The following is a 20,774-nucleotide window of genomic DNA, read 5'->3' on the forward strand; positions in this document are numbered from 1 at the left end:
GCTCTTGCAGACTTTGGGAATGCTGACTGCTTGCCAAGCCTGGCTGTTGTTGGAAGGGATAGAAGAAACAGATCCTTGGATCATTAACTTCTTGGTTTTCAACTGTGTTGAAACTAGTAGTTGGCAACCTTCAGTCTCGAAAGACTATGGTATCGCGCTCTGAAAGGTGGTTCTGGAACAGCGTCTAGTGTGGCTGAAAAGGGAGTGACAATCCCTTCCACACTGGGAGCAAGTGCAGTCTGTCCCTGGCCTGTCTCCCTGGCTATGGGCCTTCCTTCTTTGCCTCTTAGCCTCAGACTGTTGGCCAAGTGTCTCTTCAAACTGGGAAAGGCCATGTTGCACAGCCTGCCTCCAAGCGGGCCACTCAGAGGCCAGGGTTTCCCACTTGTTGAGGTCCACTCCTAAGGCCTTCAGATCCCTCTTGCAGATGTCCTTGTATCGCAGCTGTGGTCTACCTGTAGGGCGCTTTCCTTGCACGAGTTCTCCATAGAGGAGATCCTTTGGGATCCGGCCATCATCCATTCTCACGACATGACCGAGCCAACGCAGGCGTCTCTGTTTCAGTAGTGCATACATGCTAGGGATTCCAGCACGTTCCAGGACTGTGTTGTTTGCAACTTTGTCCTGCCAGGTGATGCCGAGAATACGTCGGAGGCAGCGCATGTGGAAAGCATTCAGTTTCCTCTCCTGTTGTGAGTAAAGAGTCCATGACTCGCTGCAGTACAGAAGTGTACTCAGGACGCAAGCTCTGTAGACCTGGATTTGGGCCATTGTGGGACAAATAGCATTCATGGTGCATCCTGAGGGCCGGAAGTGATGTCATAAAGTAGGAAGTGATGTCTTTGAGAAGATCAGGCCCAGAAATAAGTACTTTTTCTAACTTAGGAACTCATTCGCTGTAAATGACAGAAAATACACAAATCTTGATCACATTTTCAGATATAGGAGAGTCCAATTCATGCGGACTGCCCTTTCAGCAGTGACAGCTCAGCACAACTCAGTGACTGAAAGCAGCTGATGGTGGAGTCAGGAGAGCCCAAGGGCTAAGTAAAGAACTTCTGAGGGCCACATTCAGCCCACAGGTCTTATGTTTAATATCTCTGGCTTAAAGGATGATTCCTGATAGGATCCCCTTCTACAGCACTGAGTAAGCCAGCCCTTCACATCTTCACCTGCTAATATTAATTGATTCTTACCTTGGCTGTATTGATGGCAGCACCATACCCTGTAGGAAATGCACAGCCAAAGATAGAGACTTTCTCCAGGGGTGCCTCACTGTCGATTCGGACAATGGAAGCTTCCGGCACAACCGTATATTCAGAGAAGGTGCTTGTCCACATGAAATGGTGAATTAACTTCCCTTGGCAAGTGAACCTACTGGTCTTGTCTGGCATCAAATTTTGAATAGGTTCACAGAGACTGTTGAAGGAGAATCAGAGTGGTCTGGTTCATAACTGGACTAAATACTAAATAAACTGGTCAGTATTTCTGGAAAATCCAAATGGATAACAGAGGACTTGAACCAAACTTACTGGCACTTGAGGCAGCAATTTGCTTTAGGACTCAGACAGGAGGCACATTCACCACACTGGGGAAGACAAAGGGGAATGACCTTGTCACCTTGAAGGAAACAAAAAACGAAAAACCAAAGCAACAATAAAATACTTTATTTAGTATAATTGCCAAGAACAGAACTGAAAGGCTCCTAAAAGTAAAGTAGTGACTTAATTACAAGGAGGAGGAGGAGGAGGAAGCAGCAACACTGGTAGCTAATACATGCACAAAATGTTCACTTATTTTTAAAGGGGGTCCATGTGGTAGACCAATTCAGGCCACTCCTGGTTGAAGGGTTTTTTTTTGCCTCAGCTCAAACCTAGGATTGTGACCCAGCAATACACTGTTCATCTGAGGGGGCTTGAGCATCCACTCCCCTGTGGCTGAGGGAGGTGGAAGACACAGAGGGAAGGAGAATGGTGAAGGAATGGTGGCACAAGATTATACTGTGGCCTGGAGGAGGCTGTGTAAGAACAGTGATTGTTGCTGTGAAACTCAGGAGGGTCCAGCCCTTGGGCCATGACTTCTAGAAATGGAAGCATTTAGCAACAGCCAAAACTGGTGGTGGTGGGTCACCACAAGGGGGGAACACCAAAGCTGTGAGCTGTTCATCTTTTGACTGTCTGCTGACGTTCATTGGGTATTATGGAGGAGGTGATATTAGGGCCTCATACCAATGATCTTCCACTTGATGAGGAGGTTCCCAGATGGAAAGTATAGTCTCCTGGCCTCCTGGAAATGGTATCTCCCTAAGAAGCCCACTCCTGAACCCCAGTTGTGTCCAAAGATTAGTCTGAGAGGTATGTTCCTGAGCTGACCTATAAAATATATCAAATTACTAATCCACCTTGTCCTTACCAGGCTTTACACAAGTGACTCCTGGTCCAACACTTTCAACTATGCCAGCTCCTTCATGGCCTGCAATAACTGGGTAGTCTATCTTAGGAAAAAAACCATTCACAACATGATCATCTGTCCGACAGATCCCAGTGGCCACTATCTGTGCAGATTAGAAAACGCAGTGTGAGATTTCCGTATGGGTATTGCTCAAACTCAGTACATACAGGCTGTGTTCATTTTTCAGCTTCCAGTGCCAGAAATGGTAGACAACATTTTTTTCCTCCTTCCAGCACACCTGAGTTACGTTTGTTTTTCTAGCACGCTAACCATGCTAGCAGTCTTTCTTGCGAGCGCCAGGCTAGAAAACATGGCTGCCAACACAAATAATGTTATTATATTTCTCTGTTCCAAGGGCAATGCAGCTCCGAGGAAAGGGAACAAACATTCCCTTACTTTGAGGAGGCCTCTGTGAGTGACACCCAACTGCAGGATGCAGCTCATGTCTCTTTGGCACTGCTATGCCAGTGCTGGAAAGCAATGACATAAGGGGTTAGGATTGCACCCTTATTCACTCTGCCACAGACAGAAATAAAGTTTGACTAGACTCACACTAGAATATCATGCTGCCTCTTGGCTGTCACCTCCCATCTTTCTAAATGCTGACAGATAGTTTCTTCCCATTGGGGAGGGATGAGGTCTGAGATAGCTGGTTCCCCTTTCTACTCTCTGGAACATAACATTGTCATTGAGGCATGTCAAGAATTCATTTGACTTCTCACTCTTGGTTGATTACGTTTCCCAACAGAAATCCTAGAAGTTGAAGTCTCCTGTACCACATCTCTCTTTGAAAATTTGGCTATTTTCTCTAGGAAGGCACCATCCAGGTCTTCCTTCTGCCTCAGCAGTTTGTAATATGATATGAGAAATATGATTTCTCTTGTTTCTTTGGGAGCGCAAGAGCGGAGAGGAAAGTGTCCAGAATCAACATATTTTTGCAACATATTTTTCCTGAGAAAGAAAAGGAAAAATGCAAAGTTGTGCCAAAAAATATTACGGAATAGTGAAACAGAGAACTTTTGCCTTTAAGGACAGATCTTTGTTTCATTTTTTGTTCTGGTTCATTTTCTCTGGCTCTGTGTGTCCCAAAGAAATACTTCACATTCTAATTGGAAAGATATGAATGATAAGGTCTAAACTACAAAATAATGTCTTATTTTCCAATTGAGAAAATGGCACAGTGATAGAGCACACGCTTTTCATGGATAAAATTCCAGGCTCAATCTCATCGCCAAGTATAGCTGGAACTGGGAAAGAGTCCCGGAAAGCTTTATTTTTTAAGATGGTTATGAGGTGGAGCAAGCACCACAAAAGGGCAAACATTAAGGCAAACCATGATAATCCACATGAGTCACACAAGACTCACAAGAGCAAATATGAATTCAGAGTGAGGTTTATGCTCCGTTCACATACAGTGGGATGCATAGTCAGTAACTGCTTAAAAATACCACTGTAGAAAGACTGTTCCATTGGTAGAAATCCAAACTTTTCATACAAGTGGTTGCCAAGTCTTGTGTTTGTTATGAACGTATCTATATCTGCACTAGGAGTTTGGATTCAAAAAGTTACATCTTTAGTTACAGCATAATTTCAAATGCCCAATATTTCAGATTAACATTTAAAAAGGAAACTTCCATAAATTGGCAAACGGGGAGTAAATCCCTGTTGGTTCTGCTCAACTTCTCCCTGGCATTTGTTATCATTGACCATGACATCCAAATGACTCTCTTGGATCTGTGACTGGGAGGCATGGTGTTGTGCTGTTTCTAGTCCTACTGGGCAGGGAGGGTGCAGAAAGTGTTTCCAGGGAATACTGTTCGGTCCAGTGGTGGCGGGTGAGGTTTGGAGTTGGTGGGGCCAAAGTCCCCTATGCTCACACATAGCAGTTGTAGTGGTACATATGTTCAGTACACATGTACAGTTTTCTTATGTGTATGTACTCTTTTGGATAACCACACTATGCCAGACAAAAGCCTTTCACTGACATTTCTCCCCGCAATGACAACTGATGGTCACTTTTGCATTCTCACACTAGATTTGAGACTATCCCTCATGTTTCGTCACATTTGTAAATTGTTGGGTACTTTGTACGGGTGTGTAGATCTCAGCTGCAGCCACCATGTCGGGTCTTATGCTCCCTTATACTCAGAGGTTCTTCTGATTTATGCTAGCAAAAGAGCTGGCATAGGTCTGGGGACACTTATTGGGGATTTACCTCTGGAGAGATGAGGACAAATTTCTTTACTCACCTCTCTAGGGCTGCCTAGTTCCCAGCCTGCAGTGCATACTGTGTCAGTGTCATGGAACACTCTGGATCAGCCCTGGATAGGATTGGGCTGTGAGAATATTTTATTAATTTTGTCCAGGATGTTCATAAGTGAGGTAGAATTATGCAGTATTCAGTGACATGGGAGATCTGTGATGAGCCTCCTGACATCTTTTCTTTCCAATAACATCTACATGGGATTCTGATTGGGGCTGTGGTGCAGGGGGAGGACTTGTTTTGTGCCATTTCCTAGACTTAAATCTCCTCCCTCTACCTCCCTGACCTGTACCTCCCTTCCTAGTTCCAACCAGGTACATGCCTGTTCCCCCCTTCAGCCATTAACATTTCATACCCAAATATGCAAAGCAAGAACTCATAAACTGCAGTCAATTGTTTTGGTTTTCAGCAGGTAGATGTAATTATTCACCACTGAAAAACTGGAATATCTTTATTATTCATCATGTAAAAAGTTCCCAATATATTTCTTTAGAGTGATTTCAGCATCATGTTGATTAGCCTTCCCCCCCCCCCAATCTTTCCACTTTGAATACAATAATTCTTTTCTTTCGCTTCATTGTACATTGTACAGAATGGAACGGAATCTATTCAATTCTGATAGTATTGATCATAGGTATTTGTAGTATTCTTCTGAGAAAGATGTAATTATCACAGGATGGAATTTTGAGTTGATGAAGTAGCATTGCCGTCGGTCTGGTAACACAACAGATTTCAACCATGTCCAGTTCTGCTATATGTAGCATATTATTCAGGAGAAGATCAGATAACAAAGGTCACTCTCTTGTGAAGTTCTTGTGTTTTTCCTCATTGTCAGGGAATTTAAAATACCAGCACACTGCGAATACTGAAACATTAGAAGATGTTTTAAAATTGAGGGTGACAAACTTTGCTCTGCTTATCATAATAGAACAGTCAATATTTCAGAAGAGTTCACAACTCAGTGCAAATGACAAAGAACAAGCACAATCTGCAGAAGATGAGCGCTCAAGTTCCGTTGGATTTCAAAGGATGAGTGAAAGATACACTTATCCTAATGAGAAGAATGGGATGGGCAACCCAATCCTAACCTGCCCTGCAGCAGGCAAGCCAGCATCCAAGGCATGGTTGAGGCCCTTTGCAGCTCAGCATGGGGCAAGGAGAATTCTTTCCCCTCACCCCGGGTAAAACTGCAGCAGCCCCAATGGGGGTACTCCGATCTGCACCACCTTAGGATCTGCCCCTGGCTGCCTGGGAACAGGGATAGGATCTGGCATAAGTGCCGGATCCTGGCCCGGCCCACAGCTTACCTGCTGCCCGCCCTCTCCCCACCCTGAAACGCCTCCCTCCCTCCCCAGACCTCTGCACTGACCTAGCTCAGCCGGCATGGACTTACCTGTTGTTCTAGCTGAGCAGGGCTTACATCAGCCTTCTTGCTCTCCCGGTGGCACAAAATTTCTTTACAGTACTTTTGTGACACCGGTGGGCCAGCGCAAGGGACTTGCACCAGCCCAACCGGAGGTTGGGATTGCACCCTTAATTGCTCAACCTTTTCTTTGCTCAACTGGATCATATTCAATGTTTTCATTGTTACCTAACATAAAAATTACAGTCATAGATAAAGGAGAATCAGTGATTGTTTAACCAGTCTAAGCCAGCAGATCTGTAATGTAGATTCACTCCTAGTTCAGTTCATTACATTTTCAACCTCACTAGTTCACTTCACTTTCAGCTGAGAAAAAATTCCCAAAAAGCGAACAGGCGAAGTCATACCTTTTTCCTTCCCGGAGCAACTCAAAGCCTTCGTTGATTTTATCCAAAGGTAACGTGTGAGTGATTAAGGGATCCAGAGTGAACTTTTTCTGCATAAAATCTGAAACCAGCTTAGGAACAGCAACTTTGCTTTTCCAACCTGGAAATAAGGAAGTCCACAATGAGGAGACTGAAACATGAATGAAACATCCCAGCTTCTTGTCTAGTGCTGCAGTGAATCTGTGCTCTTTGTTAACTTTAGACCAAAAATGTATCTTCAGGGAGAGACAGTCTGCTTCCATTTTTGAGTTTTGGAACCAAAGCTGAAACTAAGAGCCCAGACAGATATAGGCTGCAATCCTAACCACACTTTCCTGAGAGTAAGCCCCACTGAACAAAATAAGACTTACTTCTGAGTAGACCTGGTTAGGATTGTGCCCATAATTGTAGAAGATCCAAGACTTGATCGTCCAACTTTTTTTAAAACTTAAGAACACCTGAGTGGAGGTAGCATGCGATTGGGGGCTTTACCCTTTTCTCCTGCACTCTTTTCCCAACCTTACAGTGCAATCCTGTACAATCTACTCAGAATTAAGTCTCATTCCCAGGTAAGTGTATATAGGAGTGCAATCTGTTACATGCCTCCTTGCACTGTTAGCCCCTCTGGGGGAAATAGACAGATGGTTGTTAATTTCACCCATTGAGGAGCGAACAGCAGCTGGGGGGGGGGTTGCAATTTGATTGAGAAAATACCAAAGGGGAAAGGCTTAAACACTTCTTCCCCAAGAAGTGTGTCTAATTCAGCCCTCCATTGCAGCTGCTTTTCAGTTCTCTCTCTCTCTCTCTCTCTCTCTCTCTCTCTCAATTACACAAGGGAGTTACAACTATATAGAGCAGCATCTAATCAAAGTCAAGTACTGAAAAGACCTACTGATTTCAGTACCCTTTGGTCTGATCCAGCAAGGCTCTTCTTAATTGCTTCCTGGTAGACTTACAGTGCAATCTTAGCTTGGCTGGAACAGGCAGGCCAGGAGGCCAGAGTGAGATAGGGTGCCGAAGTGGCTCAGCCAGAGGTAAGGGGAAACTCTTCCCCTTACCCCCAGGTAAGCCACTGCAGCCCCTGAGTCTCCTTGGACTTGTGCCACCTCCAGAGGTGGCACAATTCCAAGGAAAGCGAAGCGGCTTGCAGCCGCTCCACACTGCTCGGGAATGGTGGTTGGGATCTGGCATAACAGCCAGGTCCCAGTCCTGCCACCCACTCCCCACTTGCCTGCCCCCCGCCCTGGAACATCTCCCTCCCGCCTCCTCCCTGCTCACCCCAGAGCCTTGCCTTGGCCGAACTCAGCCGACACAAGGCTCACTAAGCAAACTGCCACAGAAGCTGGATGCAGCATCCATGCTCCAGAGCACCTCCGTGCGCTGATGCAGGTTGCTCCTGAGGAGGTGCAAACGTGCTTTACGCCAGTCTAACCCAAGGTTATGATTGCGCCCTCATAGGCCCAATAGCTTGCTGTTGGTTGGCTTTGCTATCCTTGGAACAATATCAGAGGGATCATGGTGATCTTCCTCTGGCCCGGGGATCCCCTGAAGGGGTTATGGGACTTAAGGGTAAAATAGCAGGGGTAGGATTTGACCCTGTTCCAGGGTTGGAATATCTAATACAGTAATGATAACAGAGCATTAAAAAAGATGTCCATGTAGGAATTCAGCAATCAGCATGGGCCTATTGTGGAACACAGAATGTGGACCATAGAATTCAGACCTCTGAAACACAGAATGCTCTTGCCCCTCTACTTCCCATTCTGCAATGGGCCCTCAATGGTATACTTGGAATACTGAGTTGCCCATAAATCAAAAATAAGCAGTATAAAGTTTGCAGACCATACCGCCAAACAAACTTCCTTTCCAAGTACGGCCTGTGAAAAGTAGCGTTGGCATAATGGTCATCTGAGACAACGAAGGAGGCACTCCCACCATCACACTGATTCCATAATTCTTGTGGCAAGCAGCCAGAGCAGAATTCTGGAAATGTAAAATTCAAAAGTCATACACATTCATCAAGCCAAGAAGAATATTTGAGGTGCCCACCATAAAGTTATTTGCTTCAAAAACCTAGGCTGTTTCTCTTCTAACTTTCCTGCACAAGACAGGGTGATGTGAAAAATCACTCTAAATCTTCTCTTATGACAATGTTGCATCTAATGCATAGATGAAGAAATGTTCCTGATGCAACTAAATGATAGGGCTGATTGAAAATTGAATGTGATCGCCAGATCTGTACTGGGCCACTGCATATCCATGACTCTGCAGCCAGCTCATTCAGTTTTATCCTAACCTAGAAGATCCAAAAGACAAATGCTTCCTTCTGAGAAGGTTGGCAGCTAAGAGGCAGGTAGGTAGGGCAAACTGACAGTTCAGCAGAGATTCAGGCAATCTGTGAGCACCTTAGCTTGCTCTGAGAGCTGGGTAATACAGAGAAGCCAGGCCAGAGTCAGTTGTTACATAAAGCCAAATGGGATCCTATTGGTTCTTAAATCTGAACCCTGAAAATTCAGGGTTCATTCAGGGAAAATTCAGCCATTTTCAGGGCTGAAAATGCAAGCTCACCCACTTAACATCTGCAATAGTGCAGCAGAGATTAGACCAGCAGGTTCCTCTTATTGCAAACTGCCCTGGTGACACAGTTCAAAAAATCTCAAGGCCCTTGCTTAGGCTGTAATAGCTTATTGCAGCAGAACCTGGAGAGCCACAGGAACCAGAGAAGGACTCAATTTGAGCAACATAGGAATAAAAGATGACTCTCTTCTTTTTCCCATTTCTAGCTCTATCACTACAATTCTGTCCTCATGTACATACCAGGGTTTCATGGCGCCCAATCACTTCCAAGGAATAGTCAACACCACCATTGGTCATCTCAACGAGTACATCCTCAATGGGTTTCTTGTAATCATTTGGGTTAATGCATTCTGTGGCACCCAGCTCTTTGGCTTTGGCAAATTTATCCTTGTTGATGTCAATTGCAATAATTCGGGAAGCTCCAGCTGCTTTACAGCCCATGACAGCAGACAGACCAACTCCTCCCAGCCCAAAAACGGCACAGGTAGAACCAGGCTCCACCTACATTACCATGAAGATAATAAAACTTGAGAGAGAGAGAGAGAGAGAGAGAGAGAGAGAGAGAGAGAGCGCGAGTGTGCGAGCGCAAGTGAGTGCGCGAGCGAGCTCCACCTCCACCTCCACCTCACTGCATGTGTTCTGGCTACAGAGGTTCTTGCCCCCCCTTCCCCTTTTCAGCCTCGGCTGGCTCAGGGGCTCCAGGAATGTTACTGTTCCTTTGCAAGGGGAACCTCTTCCAGGGCTCCAGGGCTATTTCCCTGCCTGGGCGAGGCAGAGCCTTTTTGCAGTGTTTTGGGCTGCCTGGAAACTGAGCGAGACGCCAGCGCAGGATAAAGGAGGCAAAGGTGTGTGTGACATTCAGTACCCCACCCCATTCTTGTTGAGACAAACCCGCAGATAAAAAAACTGTGGATAAATAGGCTGCACCTGTATAAGGAACTTCCTGTGGTCATACTGAATCCTTACCTTTGCAGTATTGATAGCAGCACCATAGCCAGTAGAAAATCCACAGCCAATAAGACACACTTTTTCAGGAGGTGCTGCAGCATCAATTTTGACCACAGCGTCCTCACGTAGCACAGTGTATTCTGTGAATGTGCTGGTGTTACCAAAAGCATGGATTGGCTCCCCTTTGTAAGTGAACCTGCTGGTGCCATCAGCCATTAATGCAGCCTCTACACCAAGGCTTAAAGATACAGAAAGGAGAATTCAGGCTTTGGGTTGCTTGTTGTTGCTTTCATCAAAGACAATACAATTAACCCATTTTTGCCCAGCCCACAGGTGTACACATTTGATCCCTGTTGCGTTTATGCAATGTTGGGCAGAAATGCTAACAAGAAAGATTGCAGGACTCGTCCTTCAATTACTTCTACAGTTGGTAACAGAAACTCACCCATGTTTGTCGCACATATTGCCTCTGGGATGTTTGCAATTCTTGCATTCTCCACACATTGGGAGAAAGAGTGGGATGACTTTATCTCCTGGGAATTACAAAAAGACCAGCATCAACCTCTGAAGGTTCTGTACAGGCTGGTAGGATTAAAGTAGACCCAAGTACAATACAAAATTAACTGAGCATGTACCAGGAAGCATGTCAAGTTAAAGTAAAACCTAAAGGTTAAGGAATGTGATCCTTTTGCTGTTCCTTTTTGATCTGATGGAGCTGGATTTCACCAGAAGGTGAACTGTTAATGGGATTGCTTTGACATGTTTCCAAGTCATGAATCCACACACCAATTTCAGATAGTAAGGGTTAAACTCAACAAGATGTTTGGTGACCTACAATTGGATCACAAATCTCTTCCAGCACTGACATTTGAGGGGTTGGATCTTACGGAATCCTTTTGAAGAAGAACCTTAACAGGCAGCTAGAACACGAATCTCAGATGCAAATATTCTATGCAGTTTCAATTTAGGATTGCCAACTTTCTATTTCAAAAGCTCTAGTGCCTGGGTGGACCCAGTGGGTGGAGCCAGAATGGGACAAAAAAAGTGAAGGCAAGCAAATTCCAGGAGGAACAGAATTGTGCTATTGCCTCCTTACAGAGAAATATCAACTGCCCTGTGAAAATTGCCAGAGGGGCATATCCCCCCTCTTAATTTTATATTCTACTAAGGGTGCAATCCTATGCTGTGCTGGAACAGGCAAACCAAGAGGCTTGCACTGTATCCAATGCAGGATAGGGGCCAGAATTGGCTCAGCCAGTGGTAAGAGGAAACTTTTCTCCTTATCCCTGGGTAAGGTGCCCTGGCCCGTATAGGTCTCCTCAGACTTGCGCCACCTCCTGAGGTGGCACAAGTCCGAGGAGAGTAGAGCGGCTTCAAGCCACTCCAAACTCCCCAGGAATGGGGATTGGGATCCAGCATAACTGTTGGATCCCAGCCCCGCCTCCCACCTGCCAGCCCCCGCCCTCAACCCACCCCGGACCGCCTCCCTCCTGCCTCCTCCCTGCTCACCCCAGAGCCTTGTGTCAGCCCAGCTGGGCCAACGCAAGGCTCACTGCCTCCATCGCCAGGGAGGGTTATGTCAGCCTCTGCAGGAGCCTTGCTGACTCCTGAGGAGGTTCAAGGGACTTGAACTGGCTCATGTGTAGCTCTGGATTGCACTGCACTATTGTATGTAGAAGTACTTTAAGCCACCTTGGGCACCTCCTGATGGGGAAGGAAATGGTGGGATTTAAATATTTCAAATAAATAAATACAGTGGGCCCTCAGTATCAGTGGGGAATCTGTTCCAGGACCCCTCTGCGAATACAGAAATAAAATCCACAGATAATAAAATCTGCAGAGGGGTGCAGCATGGCACCACAATAACATCTGGGGGTGTACCTGGCCTCCATATACCTTAAAACACCTCTGGCCACAACCAGAAGTTGCCATTGCAAACCAGAAGTGACTTCCAGTAGCATCTGGGAGGCCTTCTGAGGCCCTCTAGCCATGGCCTTGGCATCCGTGGATGCTCAAATCTGCAGATGTCAAGTCCACGGATAAGGAGGGCCCACTGTACATTAACAGGAAAAATGTTCTCCACCCAGTGGCTCCTGCTAGCAAGTGAAGTGGGCTGATTGTGCTTGCCTCCTAGTGTGTGTTGAAGGAGATGTGGAGAAAAATGCTTCTGGAAATAATCTCTCAAGTGCCTAGTGCTACTTTGGGCTTGCACTACTTACTGGCTTACCTGTCTGCTGAGCCACAGATGCTACTTGGAGGAGGGAGACTAAGGAAGAAGCATGCTCCAACTCTGCAGCCTCATGTGCAGCAACTTACGCAATAGCGAGCGGGGTTGAAATGAGTGTTATGAGTTACTGAACCAAAGGCAGCTGTGTAACTTACACAGTTCAAGCATGTGCGTTCAGGTGAAATGATGGTGCTGGCCAACAATTTTTGGCAGCCAGCCCATAATTCTGACTTTTAAATAAATCTTTCTGATAAAATGATCCACAATTAATTTAAAAAAAAACAAACCCAAACTGGCTGGGTCACATTTTCAGATCAGTAGATTCTATCATTGTTGACCTGAGTTGTGGGTTCTTTCTTGTTGTATTCTGTCCCTTTGGCCATACCTGGTTTCACACAGGTAACTCCTTCTCCAATACTTTCCACAACACCAACACCTTCATGACCAAGAATAGCGGGAAATTTTGTGTACTGTGAGCCACTCACTGCATGGTCATCTGAGCGACAGATTCCTGAAGCCAAAATCTGCAAGAAAGGAGAAGGATGGCTCACTGTGCAGATTAGCCCTAAACATCTTGTTCAACCAGAAGTGACTGAGGACTGGAGAGTGGATCCCGATATATATCCCTTTGTCATATCAAAGCTATATTCATATATTCATATATTAATGTCAAAGCCTGTAATCGTTGACTTGGCTAACCTGAGCCTGATATAAACACCTGTCAGAAAAAGCTTCCAGGATGCTATAGACCAGGGGTGCTCAATAGGTGGATCGCGATCTACCGGTAGATCGCGAGGCAAAATGAGTAGATCGCGGAGTGCCGACCCCCCCCTTCAGGTGCCTCTGGGAGGAAACGCCGGGAGTAAGGCCCATTGTACTCAATGGGGCTTACTCCCAGGTAAGTGTGGCTGGGATTGCAGCCTCACAGCCTAATCCTAGGCATGTCTACTTAGGAGTAAGTCCTGTTATACTCAGTGGGGCTCAAGGTACACCAACATACATTGTACACATAAATGTTATATGTTATGATGGCGCGAACATTGTAAAAAAAACTCTGGTAGATCTCCGGGCCTTGCTGGGTTTCAAAGTAGCTCTCGAGCCAAAAAAGTGTGAGCACCCCTGCTATAGACAGTTTATCATTCCAAAAATTTAGACAGATTACCATCTAGTACCGAGTTCCGGTGCTAAAATGTTTGAGAACCACTGATCTATACAATTAAAGCTTATTTTAGCTGAAGGTGTTGCTTGCTAAAGAGAATTTCTTCTAGTTATTGTTGTGAAGCAACCAAAATGCTGTCCTTAGGGGTCATGCACTCATCAGAAGTATATCTGTGAAAAGACCATGTGAATTTGCATGATTGGGCTTTGTTAAAGGTAACGTTGCAATGCAAACATCCTTGAGTTTTTATGTCCACATCCTAGGTGACTGGTGCCTCCAGAGAATGAGCAGTGCTATAAGTCCCACCCAACCTGCCAAGCTACTTTCTCCATATCTTCCCTCATCTCCACCCACCCAAACCTTTTTCCAAAGATCATCTCCACCAATGAAAACTTCTCCTATCAACCATTAAAGTTAAAAGGAATCTCTCTGTCTTGAAGCAGTATACCTCTCGATACCAGATGGTTTCATATATGGTCTGATTCTCTTGCATGTTTATAGTGAATCTGTCTATTAGAATGTATGTATTTCTGTATTTCTGTTCATTTTAATGGGAGGATGTAATCTATACATGGAGGAAAATTCATGTGTGGTTCAGGCTCTGTCTCCAGGAAAATGAATGGGGAAAGTCATTCCAGGTTGAGGAGCTAGATGTATGGATTTGAGAGCTTCAGTTCCAACCAATGGCTAGTTTGGGGTATGTGTAGAGTTTTGGTGGATACTAACAACCATCTGTACTGATGCAGTCTTGGATTGTCTTTCTTTACCTTAATGCGAACTTCATGAGCCTTTGGTGGAGCCACTTCTATTTCCACAATGCTAAATGGTTTCTTCAGCTCCCAGATAACAGCTGCTTTGCATTTAATAACCTATAAAAATAAGTGAAGACTAAACAACATGTACATATGTAACCAGTCAAACTACTGTCAGAGAGTCAGACCTTACTGTATTCTCTATGTGCCTGTAAGTAAGTGTAGATCTGAACTGAGGAAGCTTGGGTTCAAAACTCTCAGAGGCCAATCTTATGCATGTCTAATCGGAAGTAAGTCCTATTATAGTCAACAGGGCTTACTCTCAGGTATGTGAGAATAGGCTTGCAACCTCAACTTGGGGCCATCACTCTCTCAGTTTAACCAGGATGTTGAGACTGTAAAATCCCATGCAAGCTGTCCTGAGTGGTATGCGGAAAGCATGGATGGTTCAGGTCAAACCAGACACAAACTGAGATAGCCATTATTAGGATCTCCTGTGGGTTTTACAAAAAATGAATTAAGTGGTCCCCGGTAGCTGCTTTGAAGACTGGACAAGTAGTAGTGCTCTGAGAGAGGGTATTGAATAAATTCCCTCCCATATCCTTTGCCTTATGTGAAGTAATAGAATCCTGAGGTGTCACAGTGGAGTACACCATGTCAGATTGCAGCTGGGAGGTTATCATTTTCAAATTTTAGTTTGTGTAACAAAAAATCTCTACTGCAAAAAAAAACAAAACACACAACTAAAATTAAAAAACTAGTGCATCAAGAGATTGATTGTAGCCTAGTTGACTCCCTGTTGTGCTAATTTTCTACTTGTAGGGACATTTGTTTTAGGAGTGTTCATAAATATTAACTTCCAGCTGCTGCTGCCTCTTTAAACTAGGGAATCCTCTAGATTGGAGGGGCTAGAGCTGCGGTTTTCAAACTCTCTGGGAGTTTGAAACCCGCAGTAAGTCTTTGCGAGGGTGGGGGAAGCAGGGGGGAAGCAGGAGCTTTGCGAGCAGGAGCAGGGGGAAGGCAGCGACGCGATCCCCAGGATTGCATCACTCAGGGGGCTGCAGGGACTGGGGTGCACCCTCCAGTCCCTGCAGCAGCCGTCCCTGTGTGTGGGGAGCCCTGCGCGAGCGCCTGCAGGGTGCCCCAGGTCAGGGAAGTGGAGGGTGCACCCCAGTCCCTGCAACCCAGTCAGAAGGGAAAGTGGAGCAATTGTGCTCCACTTCCGGTTTTGGGGAGCGGGTGCGATCACTCCGCTTTCCCTTTTCCTGACCTAGGGAGCCTTGCTTAAGGTTGCGCAGTGCTCCCCGCACCCCCAGGAGGCTGCAGGAGGCTTGGGCAAGTGCACCCAAGCCCCTGCACCCCCCTGAGCGGCGCAATCCTGCGGATCATGCTGCTGCCTTCCCCCTGTCTCCTGGCTGCCCCCACCCCTTAAGGGGCAGAGGCTAGGACCCATAGGCTGGGGTGTCGTGACGCCCCAGTTTGAATACCACTGGGCTAGAGAAATACCAACTGCACCAGGGCAACAAGAACAAGGAGGGGGAAAGTCAGCAAAGCATATTCCCCCAGCCCTTTTGTATTGCAACATTTTTATGGTTTTTACAGTTTATTACATTTTTACTTTTTTTTATCATTGCATTCATGTAATTGATGTGAGACACCTCAGGGGTCTTTTTGGAGGCCAAAAAAAATCAAAAGGTCTTCCGAATAAATAAAAATGGTTCCACCCCTGCAGCTTGAAATGGTTCAGTCAATTCAACCCCCACCCCGGAACTCATTAGTTCCATCTCATTCCAATCACATTTCTGCTGCATGTGTAGCTCAAGCCTTAGAAGACACATGTAATGAAACCCAGGCTCCCTCAATGCTTGAACTTCCCCATTTAAGGCTAGCCGGCTTTTAAAATCTAGAAACAAAGCTCAAAGGCCAACAAACCATACTGTGGGGGAGAGTGGCATATACAGGTACTTATATTTCTGAAACATCAGCTTCACACTCTCCTATGGAACAAGGGGAATTTATGGGGAATTTAAAATGTGATCTGGAATCAAGGTGTGCAGCTAAAGCAGAAGAAACAAAGAAATGCAGAATTCTTGACAAGCAATCCTTTGTCCTTGACCAGGTGCATTTGGTCTTGTTTTGTTCACTCAAGTGTCATGCAATTCTGAGATGAACAAGCAACATTACAAAAAGTTGTCTACTTACTTTCCCTGCAGTGCTCATGGTGCTGGAATGTGCAATAACTGCTACTGCTGTGCAGTGTCAGAACTGATAGTCTGGGTGTTGAAAAGTCCTCCTTGAAAGCTGACAGCTATGACCTGGCTCTCAGGAAGATATACTACTTCCAGAGTCCCACCCCAAAGAACCTAGCCACACCTCTGCTCGAACTTGGTTGCCTCCAGTTATTTCATAACATGGAGAGACTAAAGTTGGACTACTAGGTAGTTTGCAGGTATGTCCTGCGTGATTTAGATAACACTGGGAAAATAAGTCAGTTTTGTGAGCTGCACACACTAACCACACTTAGGGCTACACACACTAACCACACTTAGGGGTACAAAGTTTCTTTGCGGCCCCTTCCTTTCTCCATTGGATCAGAATTTCATACGATCACGGATCAGAATTTCAATGAATTACAATATATAAAATTTAAGTAGGCTTACCCAATATTTGAATTCTTGTCTTCACACAATATATGCAAACACACGTGAATTATAGTCTTCACACAATATACACAAACACAATATATGAAAATATGCTGAGATCAGAGGAAATTTTTGACCCCCCTCCTTTGGCTCCCGGGGCCCCTTTATGACCCTGGGTCCAGGTACAGTTTACTCCTTGCACCCCCCTCTCATGGTTCCTGCCTAAACGATGTTCCTTTGGAAACACACATAGTTTGCACATAGTTTCAACACACAGGGCCTCGGATTTTTGGACTGACGATCAGCCTGAAGAGAACACAGGTCATGATTCAGGATGTGGACTCACCTCCCTGCATTACGATCTCTGCACATGAACTGGAGGTTGTCCATGATTTTGTGTACCTTGGCTCAACGATCTCCGACACTCTTTCTCTCGATACCGAGCTAAACAAACGCATCGGTAAAGCAGCTACCACGTTTTCCAGACTCACAAAGAGAGTCTGGTCCAACAAGAAGCTGACGGAACATACCAAGATCCAGGTCTACAGAGCTTGCGTCCTGAGTACACTTCTGTACTGCAGCGAGTCATGGACTCTTCACTCACAACAGGAGAGGAAACTGAATGCTTTCCACATGCGCTGCCTCCAACGTATTCTCGGCATCACCTGGCAGGACAAAGTTCCAAACAACACAGTCCTGGAACGTGCTGGAATCCCTAGCATGTATGCACTACTGAAACAGAGACGCCTGCGTTGGCTCGGTCATGTCGTGAGAATGGATGATGGCCGGATCCCAAAGGATCTCCTCTATGGAGAACTCGTGCAAGGAAAGCGCCCTACAGGTAGACCACAGCTGCGATACAAGGACATCTGCAAGAGGGATCTGAAGGCCTTAGGAGTGGACCTCAACAAGTGGGAAACCCTGGCCTCTGAGCGGCCCGCTTGGAGGCAGGCTGTGCAACATGGCCTTTCCCAGTTTGAAGAGACACTTGGCCAACAGTCTGAGGCTAAGAGGCAAAGAAGGAAGGCCCATAGCCAGGGAGACAGGCCAGGGACAGACTGCACTTGCTCCCAGTGTGGAAGGGATTGTCACTCCCTTTTCAGCCACACTAGACGCTGTTCCAGAACCACCTTTCAGAGCGCGATACCATAGTCTTCCGAGACTGAAGGTTGCCAACTACTAGTTTCAACACAGTTGAAAACCAAGAAGTTAATGATCCAAGGATCTGTTTCTTCTATCCCTTCCAACAACAGCCAGGCTTGGCAAGCAGTCAGCATTCCCAAAGTCTGCAAGAGCCTCGCAGAGCAATCCTAAGCATGTTCAAAGCCCACCACCAGTACTTATTCCCAAGGAAGAGAGCATGGAGCATTGCAGCTTAAAAGAACATTTCTTTTTCAACTTCTGCATCAAAGCAAAAGAGAATTTCCTTCTTACTTTCCCAGATGTATCCATGTTTGCATAATGTGTTGCACACTGGAATGGATGACAGCCCAATTGCAGCTTTCCCCAGATTCCTTTAGGGCAGAAGCATAAAGGGCTGTACCCTCCAATCGGGAGTCCTTATTTAGTTGCAGGCATGCCCAGGGGGACTGTGGGCAATGTAGTCAATTGCCTTGCCTTGCAGCCCAGGTCAAGCAACATATAGTACTGCAGTGGTTCTCACACATTTAGCACCGGGACCCACTTTTTAGAATAAGAATCTTTCAGGACCCACCAGAGGTGATGTCATGACTGGAAATGACATCATCAAGAAGGAGAATTTTTACAATCCTAGGCTGAATCCTACCCACACTTACCCAGGAGTAAGTCCCATTTACTGTCATTGTTAAAAGATTATACATAGTAGGTTGTTAAAAGTACAGATCTGTAACATTTCCCCAAATGCAGCAACATACCATGGTAGCAACAAGTCTAATATATTAAAAAATAAAATACTGAAATGAATGGGGACCCACCTGAAATTGGCTTGTGACCCACCTAGTGGGACTTGACCCACAGTTTGAGAAACACTGTAGTACTGTATTGTATTGTACTGCTAACTTTCCCAAATAGGGAACTAAAGCATATCTAAAGTGCAGCAACAGCTATGCAGCTGATTCTCCTCAGACTGGGGGTTGGGACCTGATTTTTGATAGGTCTGCAGAGGGTGATGGAAAGATGAGATAACCAGTGTTTCTCAGGCTGTGGGTTGGGACCCACTAGGTGGATCGCGAGCCAATTTCAGGTGGGTCCCCATTCATTTCAATATTCTATTTTTAATATATTAGACTTGATGCTACCTTGGTATGTGACTGCATTTGGGGATCTTTTAACAAGCTGTTAACAAGCTACGGTACTATGTATATTCTTTTAACAATGATTGTAAATGGGACTTACTTGTAAGTGTGGGTAGGCTTGCAGCCTAGGATTGTTAAAAAATTCCCTGCTTGATGATGTCGTTTCTGGACATCACTTCCGGTGGGTCCTGACAGATTCTCATTCTAAAAAGTGGGTCCCGGTGCTAAATGTGTGAGAACCACTGAGAAAACCGATTGCCTCCAACCCTGACATTATTAAAAAATCAGATACTATAGCTGCTAATTACCCTGCAAAGAGCTCAACTCCTGCAGTTTGCAAGCCTGTGTAAATATAGGGCGATAAGTGTTTGAGGGTCTTTTTTCTGGTTATTATTACTTATAAATGAATGAATGAATAAATACAATATTATTTCTTTCTAGATTCCCTTTTTAAAAAGTCTGGTAAACTTAGGTGGGTCCCAAGAGTGTGTCATTTAAAAAAGTGGTCACGGTACTAAAAAGTTTGGGAACCACTGCTTTAGTTAATTTTCTCTCTTCTGAGTTCCAGAAACAGGAGCTGGGTAAGTTGAGGGTGGGGCCATGACTCTGTGGTACAGATAGTACTTTGCAGCATTGAAGGTCTCAAGCCCATGTGCTGAATAGGTCTGGTTAAAAACCTTTTCTTCATGTTGCATGTAAAGAACAAAATGGTTGGCTATGTAGTATTATTGTACTGTCTTAGTGAGGATTAATGCTCATGAAATTGTGATGTCATTAGCAGGAGCAAGGCCCATGAGAGGGGGGTAAAGGGGGTAATTTGTACCCAAGTCAAAAAGGGGGCCCAGGAGCCAAAGGAGGGCCCCCAGAAATTTCCTGGGAACTTATATTTTCTATCTTACCTGGACTCACTGCCTGCACAGGATGTTGAGAGCACTACGGAGGATGTACAGTGGTGGCTGCTGCCACAAGCCATATGTGCCAGTTTGCTGAATGTGTACGTGACACTCCTTAGGAGAGTGTGAAATCTGGGAGGAAACTGGCCTGCTACAGTAGCTCTTTGGCTTGTGGATCTGCTTACCATGAAGGAGTGTAGAGGAGCTTAGGGACACAGTTGTGGAACTACAGTTGCTGCAGAAGTACTGTATATTTTGGTCCAAACAGGACACTTTCCATTCTACTGTAAGCCTAAATACTGTGATTCTAATTTTCTGCAATACTTTTATATTTAAAATATTTTAGAGAGGAGTGTATCTGGTTTTCCATATTAGTGTATCTAGCTGCTGAAGCTGTGCACAGGTAGACCTGGGCTCCACATCAGAAAGCATGATGGACCTGGGCTCCAAAGACTATTCTGCTGTCACTTCCCTCCCCACCCTGTTTTGCCCCTCTCCAACTCTGTTCAGCCCATACCATCATCACCCCCCACTCATTTGCCTCCTCCCCCTTTGGGAAGAGGTCCAAAAGAAATTTTGTACTGCCTGATAAAAATTGCTTTCAGAGGTCCTGAGCAGGAGTGTTTGGGTGCTCTCTGGACCTGAGTGGAAAAGAAGCATCTGGCTAAATAGAGGGCACATTGAGAAAGTTGCCTAGGGGTGTATGCCCAAATAGACAGCCATCATTTTTCCCAGTGGCTACCTGAGAAATTGTATGCACCTCATGTAGGTATCTCATTAAGGCTACAATCCTTTGCA

General features: G+C 45.4%; 1 protein-coding gene across 2 annotated transcripts; it reads right to left on the minus strand.

Moving 5' to 3' along the window:
* Positions 1-5,107: 5,107 nt before the first annotated feature.
* LOC136655398 (alcohol dehydrogenase 1B-like) lies at positions 5,108-18,322 on the minus strand. Of its 2 annotated transcripts, none has more exons than XM_066631814.1 (9): positions 18,242-18,322; positions 14,181-14,282; positions 12,640-12,778; positions 10,473-10,560; positions 10,046-10,265; positions 9,320-9,580; positions 8,350-8,485; positions 6,485-6,623; positions 5,108-5,579 (listed from the first exon to the last, which is right to left on the minus strand). In XM_066631814.1, the coding sequence occupies exons 1-9, from the start codon at positions 18,257-18,259 to the stop codon at positions 5,555-5,557; spliced, it is 1,128 nt and encodes a 375-aa protein (XP_066487911.1). In that variant the 5' UTR covers positions 18,260-18,322; the 3' UTR covers positions 5,108-5,554. The 2 variants fall into 2 exon arrangements, with proteins under 2 accessions (XP_066487911.1, XP_066487910.1); XM_066631813.1 differs by lacking the exon at positions 18,242-18,322 and adding an exon at positions 16,368-16,466.
* Positions 18,323-20,774: the final 2,452 nt, after the last annotated feature.

This window comes from Tiliqua scincoides, chromosome 6, assembly GCF_035046505.1.
Source record: "Tiliqua scincoides isolate rTilSci1 chromosome 6, rTilSci1.hap2, whole genome shotgun sequence".
NCBI lineage: Eukaryota > Metazoa > Chordata > Lepidosauria > Squamata > Scincidae > Tiliqua > Tiliqua scincoides.

Excerpts from the sequence above, each read along its gene's own strand:
- LOC136655398 (XM_066631814.1), bottom strand. Across the intron at positions 6,624-8,349 it reads GAAAGGAAGTTTGTTTGGCG|GTTGGAAAAGCAAAGTTGCT; the intron begins GTATGGTCTGCA and ends CCTTATTTCCAG. Across the intron at positions 5,580-6,484 it reads TTGCTCCGGGAAGGAAAAAG|TATTCGCAGTGTGCTGGTAT; the intron begins GTATGACTTCGC and ends CTAATGTTTCAG.